The sequence below is a fragment of the Borostomias antarcticus genome (assembly GCF_949987555.1).
Source record: "Borostomias antarcticus genome assembly, chromosome: 15".
Taxonomy (NCBI): Eukaryota; Metazoa; Chordata; class Actinopteri; order Stomiiformes; family Stomiidae; genus Borostomias; species Borostomias antarcticus.
The window spans coordinates 8128483-8138733 of NC_140248.1; the positions used below are offsets into that span (position 1 = coordinate 8128483).

At 52.7% G+C, this 10251-nt stretch overlaps 1 protein-coding gene across 1 annotated transcript in view; it reads left to right on the forward strand.

Annotated features, from left to right (window-relative positions):
* Positions 1 to 291: 291 nt before the first annotated feature.
* Positions 292 to 10251, forward strand: part of srrm3 (serine/arginine repetitive matrix 3) — a gene marked incomplete at both ends in the record, with an annotated part of 32708 nt that continues 22748 nt past the window's right edge. Inside the window, one exon of the mRNA XM_084449883.1 lies at positions 292 to 581. Coding sequence (XP_084306009.1) covers positions 292 to 581 — 290 coding nt within the window. The remainder of the gene's footprint in view (positions 582 to 10251) is intronic.

Sequence of the window (10251 nt, forward strand, 5' to 3'; positions counted from 1 at the left end):
GCCAACTTTAGAATATTGGGAGTTGGATAGCGTTGGGGCCGTGTGCAGACACCAGAGGGCTCAACATAACAGAACATAACAAACACAACCATCTTATCTAGCCTGTCATGCCACTTTTTTCATTTTATTTTATTTAAATTAAAAATAATTAATAAAGTTATGTCCACTGGCAGCCTTCCTCTCCTCCTGCTCTTCACCTCCTGCTGTTTAAGCATACACACTGTCCAGTAGGTGACATCTCTCTCTCTCTGTTTCTCTCTCTCCCCTCCGTCTCCACAGAGCGCCGTGGTCATGTACGATGGGGCGAGGGTGCCTTCCCCCCAGGAGGGTGCCAACGGTGCACCCCAGCCTGCGGGGCCGGCGTTGGCGGGGGCTTTGGCGGCGGCGGGCGCTAGCGGCTCAGCCCCGCTGCCCGCCGTGCGGCCCAAAGCCGAGGAGGTGGAGCCTGAGGAGGAAGAGGAGGAGCCCAGACCAGAGCCAGTACTGGTGAAGAAGGCCCACCGGGAGATCCTGGACCACGAGAGGAAGAGGAGGGTGGAGCTCAAGTGCATGGAGCTGCAGGAGATGATGGAGGAGCAGGGGTGAGTGGGGAGGTACAGGGGTGAGTGAGGAGGTGATGGAGGAGCAGGGGTGAGTGGGGAGGTACAGGGGTGAGTGGGGAGGTGATGGAGGAGCAGGGGTGAGTGGGGAGGTACAGGGGTGAGTGGGGAGGTGATGGAGGAGCAGGGGTGAGTGGGGAGGTACAGGGGTGAGTGGGGAGGTGATGGAGGAGCAGGGGTGAGTGGGGAGGTGATGGAGGAGCAGGGGTGAGTGGGGAGGTGATGGAGGAGCAGGGGTGAGTGGGGAGGTGATGGAGGAGCAGGGGTGAATGGGGAGGTATAGGAGTGAGTGGGGAGGTGATGGAGGAGCAGGGGTGAATGAGGAGGTGATGGAGGAGCAGGGGTGAGTGGGGAGGTGATGGAGGAGCAGGGGTGAATGGGGAGGTATAGGAGTGAGTGGGGAGGTGATGGAGGTACAGGGGTGAGTGAGGAGGTGGTGGAGGAGCAGGGGTGAATGGGGAGATGATGGAGGAGCAGGGGTGAGTGGGGAGGTACAGGCGTGAGTGAGGAGGTGATGGAGGAGCAGGGGTGAGTGGGGAGCTACAGGGGTGAGTGAGGAGGTGATGGAGGAGCAGGGGTGAGTGGGGAGTTGATGGAGGAGCAGGGGTGAGTGGGGAGGTACAGGCGTGAGTGAGGAGGTGATGGAGGAGCAGGGGTGAGTGGGGAGGTGATGGAGGAGCAGGGGTGAGTGGGGAGATGATGGAAGAGCAGGGGTGAGTGGGGAGGTACAGGGGTGAGTGGGAGGTGATGGAGGAGCAGGGGTGAGTGGGGAGGTGATGGAGGTACAGGTGTGAGTGGGGAGCTACAGGGGTGAGTGGGGAGATGATGGTGGAGCAGGGGTGAGTGGGGAGGTACAGGGGTGACTGGGAGGTGATGGAGGAGCAGGGGTGAGTGGGGAGGTGATGGAGGAGCAGGGGTGAGTGGGGAGGTACAGGCGTGAGTGAGGAGGGGATGGAGGAGCAGGGGTGAGTGGAGAGGTGCAAGGTATACATTTCAGATTGGCTAGAACACGCGCATGTTTGAATCAGCAGGACACACAGACTACATGTTACGTTCAGGTAAGGCACAAATCTGCAGCTTTGGTTTTTGGTTTACAGCACTAGCAGACATCATTTGTACTTGGATCTAAAGGCTGCATATTAACACTTAGTTTTTCAAAAGTAAACAGAAATGCTATTCTCCTCCAGTCTTGGCTGCCCAGGCAGGAGCCAGAGAGTTAGTGAAGGACATGTTATGCTAATGAGGGACGCTCAGTCAGATCTCCACATTACACTGTACTCTACAACAGTCACATTTGTCTCATACTACATCATACAGTATAATGAGTAGGGAAATGTTTTCCGCTAGCTCCTAAATGCACAATGTAAGCAATATAAAAAAAAGGTAGGTTGCAAAATAATACAAAACAAAACAAAATATATAATACAAAATACTAAATATGAATGGAATGGAATGAACTGAAAGAACAGATGAATAGGTACACGACCAAACTCCTCGCGGGGTTATTAGCCTCTGCGTCGAGCATTATTTTTCGATAACACCTCGGAGTGTATTATCCCGCTTATACCATGGCCACTTGCCAAAGACAAAAATTATGTGCAAATTTTCTACATTAAAATATAAAGAAAAATGTTACTTATGCTTTGTTACTGCTGACTTTCATTATAGTCTCTCAGTGCTAAATCACGTTGCTATGAATTACAAATTGTATCATATTTCCAGGAGGAACAGCGATGACATCCAATATTTAACATGGGATTTGAACCGTAAGTGAAATGGAAAGTGTCCGTTACCTTTTCTTTCAGCAATGTCTCTGACCCCTGGATACGACCTACATGTAGCAACCCAAACTAGCTCATCCCATAGCCTACTGTACTTGATATTGCTAGCTAGCCATGAGCGAAGTGTAGGCTACTGCATATTTTCTTTGAACATATATCAATCATCCAGTTGTCAAATCTAGTTGCCACCAAACTATCTATGATAGCCAGACACCCCATTGTCCCCAAATCCAAAACCTTTTTTCCCAGTTCGTGGTATATCACTGTCATTCGTAGCTACAAGTACGTTCATTCGCTTCATTCACTTCAGCTGCCATGTTGGTAAGTCTGAGGTAGTTGGTGGTACGGATGCTGAAGTTCCCGTTGACTCCAATGTTTAAAGTTCACTATGAAAACACCACTTCAAGAACCAAAATATCAAAATAACAGGCTGAATACACTATCAGGGTTACTAACATCTCCTTTGTCTTACTGACATTCAGGTGGAGGTTGTTGACACCACCTAGAAATTACCTCCTGTGGGGTCATTTGAATTGGATCTGGGCAGATGGTTTATCTTCCTTCCAGCCTGGACTCTCTCTAAGTGCTCTTTTAGATCATCCTAAAATCACTCATACATCTTCCACAGCTGTCGGCAGTCTATGGGGTTCACTATTACAGGTAGTAGACCTTAAACCCCCCCCCCCTCTCTCTCTCTCTCTCTCTCTCTCTCCCTCTCTCTCTCTCTCTCTCTCTCTCTCTCTCTCTTTGTTAATTAAAGTGGGTGAATTGGAGATGGAGAGCTGGGTGCGGAGGGAGAGGAGGAGAAGAAGGAGTGGGTCCTTGTCAGTCTATTGCAGCCTGGTTGAGAGGAGAGGACAGACAGAGACCCCTCTCTCTCTCTCTCTCTCTCTCTCTCTCTCTCCGTCATATAACGACTGACTCTTCAATTCTCCGGTTAGCAGCGGAGTATGTGCTTGAACTGTGGGAGAAGCGTGCGGAGTAGTCCTGCCCAAAAAACGGATTCTCTGCTATTGCCAGTGTAACCGGAGCCCTTTACAGCCTTCCATCATGGCTGAACAAACCACTAGCCGGGCCTGCCAGCTGTGTTCCTGTGTGAAGGCTCATTCAAGCTGCTGTTTGGAAAGGAAACGCAGAGAATAGCTTGGGTAACATGATGAGACTGAAACCCTACACCAGCTGCTCAGCTGTCAGGCTGAGCTGCATTGTTCATGTGGAGGAGGGCGAGGCGAAGGCATTCGCTCGAATGAGACAAACGGTTTATTACAGTGTCAGCTGTGATAACGCGTTTTAGGACGCTACGTGGCAGATCCTCCTGGCCAATCAGAAGAGCCGGGCTGAGGAAGCAGCCTGCGTCCACCGGCAGTGTCCGGCGCCCTCTTCCCTGGATCTCACTGTGTTCTCCGCCAGCATGATCTCACACCATGCGTCAGTCCTGTCACTTGACCTTGATGACCGACCCCCCATCCCACACACACACACACACACACACACACACACCCCCCATGGTGGGCGAGAGCTCTGAATTAATCTCCTGGCTCCAATCTGGCTCCAGGGGGTATTGGGCCGTGGGCGGGGGGGGGGGTGATGTAATAGTCCTCCCTGCATTATGATACGCCCCTCCCCTCCCTCCCCTCCTCCTCCATGGGTAAGCCTCCTCCTCCAGGGGGAGCCTGGGGGAGCCTGGGGGAGCCTGGGGGAGCCAGGGGGAGCCAGGGGGAGCCAGGGGGAGCCTGGGGGAGCCAGGGGGAGTCAGGGGGAGCCAGGGGGAGCCAGGGGGAGTCAGGGGGAGTCAGGGGGAGCCAGGGGGAGCCAGGGGGAGTCAGGGGGAGTCAGGGGGAGCCTGGGGGAGCCTGGGAGAGCCTGGGGGAGCCAGGGGGAGCCAGGGGGAGTCAGGGGGAGCCTGGGGGAGCCTGGGAGAGCCTGGGGGAGCCTGGCCATTATGGCTGCAGGGTAATGTTGGTATGGGCCAGATAGATGTGGCTGACATGTGGACCTGCTGGATGTCAAGAGGAGAGGGACATCGCTGCCATCTGTCAAGGCCCTCTCCTCCCTCTCATACCCCCTCTTCACCTCTGCTCCCCTCTCCTCCCTCTCCACCCCACCCATCTCCTCTCCTCCCTCTCATACCCCCTCTTCACCTCTGCTCCCTCTCCACCCCTCCCATCTCCTCTCCTCCCTCTCATACCCCCTCTTCACCTCTGCTCCCCTCTCCTCCCTCTCCACCCCACCCATCTCCGCTCCTCTCCTCTCTCTCCACCCCTCCCATCTCCTCTCCTCCCTCTCATACCCCCTCTTCACCTCTCCTCCCCTCTCCTCCCTCTCCACCCCACCCATCTCCGCTCCTCTCCTCCCTCTCCACCCCTCCCATCTCCTCTCCTCCCTCTCATACCCCCTCTTCACCTCTCCTCCCCTCTCCCCCCCTCCCATCTCCTCTCCTCCCTCTCATACCCCCTCTTCACCTCTCCTCCCCTCTCCCCCCCTCCCATCTCCTCTCCTCTCCTCTCCTCCCCCCTCCTCATCTCTCCTCCCATCTCCTCTCCTTCCCTCTCCACCCCTCCTATCTCCTCTCCTCCCCCTTCCTCTCTTCTCCTCTTCACCTCTCCACTTAGAGAGCGATGTAAAGGAGCCATATATCTGGTGGAAAGCCCCAGTGATCGCTAGCAGGCAGGTTAATGTTGACAGAGGATTGGGAGAGACTGACAGACGTGTGTGTGGAGATTAGAACTGGACAGAGGGAGACCTGACCATTCAGGTGGATGTATGAGCCCTTGGAGATTGGCTGGGGGTGATAAAGCCATTACAGTGAGCTTGGTTAAGTGTACGGTCATGCATTTTAGCACTGCCATATCAAACTGGACCCCCTTAAATGAGCGAGTGGGATGCGGCGATAGAGAGTGCGAGAGGAGCACTCGGCGTTCGGCACAATTAAAATGGTAGCTAGAGCCTGTCTTTATCCGTTGTGGATTTAAGCCAACAGGCCACCGTCCACCCCCACCCCCAAATCCGCCTCTCTCCAAGGCCATGGCAAGAGATTAGACCACCATCCCTCCCTCCTCCCACAACCCCCCGTCGTCCCGGCTGCTAAGACCAGGGATTAATGGTCTGCCATGTGCGATAGCCTCACCGGGAAGCCAATTAGTCGCACGCTGCAATTAACGCCGTCTGTTCATTAAGCTGTCTGAGGCACGGCACCCTCCATTTTTAGTGACTTAGAGCGGTCCGCCCCCGTCGAGTGAGGGGGCTATGATTTGGTCACTAGTAGACGGGAATACGAGGCTGGCTAATGTGGACGCAGCATGCGGGCAATCAGTGGCTCGCACGCAGGTGCTCAGGGTTATCCCCGCACATCAGGGGCTTCCGACCAGGATCTGTCCAAGGCCACTTCCTGTATCGCCATGGTGTCAAGTAGAGGAGGAGGCACCACTTAGGGAGCACAATCAATGACAAGACTCATCTATAAATGTATAATGTCCCACGTTTGCGCAACAGATATCTAGCTTCGTTGTGTGTCTACAAGCCAGTTAGGGGTACATTAACATCTCAGTGACTGACACTCAATCACAGTACTTATAACATTTCACTGCTGATTGTACAAGTAAGATGTCGTATGTGATGAACACTTTGAATTTGAATTTGAATACTCCTACGGTCCATCCGGCTTTGTATTTCGGGTGGGTGTTTTTCCAGAGTGATTGAGCTGTAATGAGCGTACGCATGGTAACGGCCCCCTTGGAGAGCCTGATTCTTTATCCAGCCCTCCTAATGATCACACTTCACACACAAGACCACACTCTCACTCTCTCGCCCCGGCCGCCCCATCCACACGCGCTTGATTGTTTCAGACAGCCTGTTAAAAGAGGCAGGGAAGCATCTCACCCTCCAAGACCTGCTGGGAGGAAAGAGAGAGAGAGAGAGAGAGAGAAGGAGAGAGAAAGAGAGAGAGAGAAGGAGAGAAAGAGAGAGAGAGAGAGAAGGAGAGAGAGAAGGAGAGAGAGAGAAGGAGAGAGAGAGAAGGAGAGAGAAGGAGAGAGAGAAGGAGAGAGAGAGAAGGAGAGAGAGGAGAGTGTTTGTTGCCTTAGGCAAATGATAGATATCAGTTGCTTATGGAGGACTATAGAGACGGCGCACAAACATGCAGATACATACATGAACACGAGGGCACACACATGCTCGTATTTACAGGGCATACATTGGTGTGTAAACTGCAGAGTCCATTTCATTAGAGCAGTGGAGATTTGTGGGCTTACACCGAGTGTAAGAATAGCTTACCTGCCACCTTGTATATCCTCACGTATTTAAGCACATGACAATGGACTTGACATCTTCTGACAGGCCTGTAGCAGATTTGTTTTTTGCGTCACAATGAAACATCTCAAGGACCTGATACTGCAGCATGTTGAATAGAATCACTTGTTCGGAGGAAATGAGAATAGGTTCGGGGGCGCCATAATGGATAAAAGATGAGGTAGAAATAGATGAGACGTCGTGGGGACGAGACACGGAGGCAGAGTCTTAACAAAAGGAGATGAAGAAAGCTGCCGCCCCTGCTCTAGTCTGCGGGAATTCATCCTGCGTGCCACAGGGGCTTGGCCAGGTGATGTCTGGGGACAGGAGAGGAAGCCCTGGGGACAGGAGAGGACGCCCTGGGGACAGGAGAGGAAGCCCTGGGGACAGGAGAGGAAGCCCTGGGGACAGGAGAGGAAGCCCTGGGGACAGGAGAGGAAGCCCTGGGGACAGGAGAGGAAGACCTGGGGACAGGAGAGGAAGCCCTGGGGACAGGAGAGGAAGCCCTGGGGACAGGAGAGGAAGCCCTGGGGACAGGAGAGGAAGCCCTGGGGACAGGAGAGGAAGCCCTTCACAATGACCTGCTTACTCTGCGTCACCCGGGCCGCGTCTGCCCAACTCGATGACTCCGCCTCGCAGTCGGACATACAGCCGGGGTTTATTCCCGCGAACGCAGTCTACCGGTCTCAGAGAAGATGAGACATGAAGAAGATGAGGGCAGAGATGTGATGCTCAGCGCACGGCCATCCATCGATCCGCCGTACGCTCTGCTGCGTCGGAGGTGCGGAGGGCAGCATTGTGAGAAATAGAACGGCATTGTGGGAAATGAAGTGTCAGTCTCTTTTCTCACACCGTCCTCGGATTAGGCTACATTGTTTATCCAGCTAAAAAGTGGACGGCTTGATCTGAACTTTGCAATTAGATTGCGTTGATTGAAATTCCTCTCCTTTTGAGAGTTGACTGATTTCTGCATGTAGCTCCACAGCTCTTTTTAAATTGCTCTCTGAAATAGAAATCCCTTTGGCACACCGCCATATTCCCAAAGCCATTCAGTCTCATTAAGTGCATTCCTATTACTTTGACGTTAAGCCCATCACATTGGTATTGATGGACTCGGTGTCCCACATGTGTGCGACTACACCTGGGGACATGGATTGGAAGACCGCCCCCAGCCCACCCACCCCCACTACAATCGATATTAGTCAGCGTAAAAGGGGTCTCTGGGCCAGAACCGTTCTTTTCCCAGGGTCCTTTGCTAATGGAGAGCATCTCTCAGCGCCCAGGGCTGTCTAATTACTTCAATCAGCTGCTTTAATCGAGGTGATTTGTCATGGCTGAGGTGGCCGTGTGTCCCAGTCAGATCTGCAGTATGTACCTCGCCAGCTCTTCCTGTCCATATATCCACTCACTCTACATCCTGAGGCAGAGGGGGAGGGGCTTAAATGGCCTTCATTTGGCTCCTCTGTGTGCACTATGTCCTCTGTATTTCCCCACAAACACTCACATACTCACACTCTTTGTGTCTCTACTCTCCGTTTAACATGAATTCTCCTACACCCTCTCTAAGGACCGGAGGCCCAAATCAGTCAACTCCACAGCTCTAGAAGTGTGGAGCACAGCAGGATGTTAGAGGTGCAGAACGGTGACCATTAGCTCAGTGCTAATTAAATGTTTGGATTCGAGGTGCCGGTTTTGCTGCCTGTTTCCTAACAGCCTCTGACAAACACTCAATATATGACCATTTATGCACATTGACTTTGAGCTTGGATGGATTTTTTACCTCTCTAATGCAAATTAAAAAAAACAATCAGTCATTAGGGAGATACAGATAGCTCCCCTTTCAACATTCGATTCTTTCCGGCAGCCATTTAATTGTCCTTCACACTGTGTTTGCGCCAAATTACCTTTGATGAATTACAACAGGTATCTCTTGATTAAATATTTGACTGTACGAACCCACATTCTCTCTATGTGAAAAGTAAACTCCAAATACACACACACGCACCCACACACTCACACACCCACACACAAACACAAATACACACACACACCAGTGAGTTTCCCCCTACAGCGAGCCTGGGGTGTGTATACTGGTACTGCAGGGGGCCTCAGCCGATAAAACTCATTTCTAAAGCACCGATATAACATTCACCACTGAGTGTACGCCCCCTGCCCCTGCTCAGCCAATCCCCTCAGACCGTCCAGCGGTGTAGACCAACCAGGGACAGCAGAGCGCCTAACTGAAGACTTGGCTGCGCCTCAGAACAGCTGTGTCCAGTGAAGGGAGCAGGGGAAGTTCACCATGAACCTCCAGCTTGGAGCTCTGATCTCGAGCTTGGAGCTCTGACCTTCAGCTTGGAGCTCTGACCCTTCATTCACGGCTTTACGCTCGCCGTCGGTCCATCGAGCGTCAGCCATGGCGTGGTAGCTATCACCGACGCCGCCGTGTACGAAGGAGGCCGCCTAAAGCTGGCCATTCGCGGGAGCGTCAGCGCGCAACGAGTGTCTACTCTAAATCTTTTTTTTGAACCGTCCTCTGAGAATACGCACAGTCAGGGGGCCAGAGAACATTCCAGAACAGGCAGTGCCAAACCCACTCCCGCTGACATCTATAGGCTATGTTTACACAGCAGACGGGGCCACGGCTCCGTGAGTGCGGAGCCTATGAATATAGAACGAGGTGAGTCGGTGTCCTCCGTCGTGAGGGGTACTGACAGCCGCTGGGCGGGGAGATTGCTGTGCAGCATGGGAGGGACCGGTTCTGGTGTCACGCTGGGCTATCTCTCCGTGTGCTGCCAACCTCGACCACACCCTCCTAATCTCCCCCCCCCCCCCCCCCTCCTCCAACCGCCTGCCGGGTTCAACTGGGCTGGAATAAATGGAAACGCTCACCGTTCTAATCTCCAAAGGCAAACACTGCCCCTGACTATTGCTATTTCCACACCAAATTAAATCAAATCCAACTTTATTTGTATACTTACTTTATTGTGCAACACAATGCGCTTTATAGAGAGGAATGGGGGGGTGGGCATAGGTTCCGCCCCTACATTTTCCAGAGGGAAGCCAAAAAAAACAGTTTCACCCGGGGGCCAGAAAAGTGAGCTTTAAAAATTCTTCCCTGACCTCTCTCAACAAGATGATCGAGCAAGCTCCTGGAAAATGTTTGCATATTGGCTAAGAACATATACAGAGCAGTAAACATGGGCTAGATACTTCATAAGCGAGACATGACTAACAGGAGAGTGCACAAATAGTTACAGAGAAGTTGCCTACATGGTCGGCCATTATGTGTTAGCTATCCCTGTAGTCTCTAATATGATATTTAAGTGAATCATATAACAAAGCACAGTAAGCACTTAGCAGAACAGGCTCATAGAGAATGCCGCAAAGCAGAGGTGGGGAGACAGAAAGCAGAGAGTAAAAAAGAGGTGGGGTTGTTTGGATAGGGACAGCTGACGACACAGAGTGGGAAGGAGCTAGACACGAGGAGGCAGGGGGCCTTTCCAGGGGCCCTTTGGAGGACCTTGGCCGAGGATGGGGGGGGGGGGGGGGGGGGTCTCCTGTAGGAGACAGGGGGTGTCTGT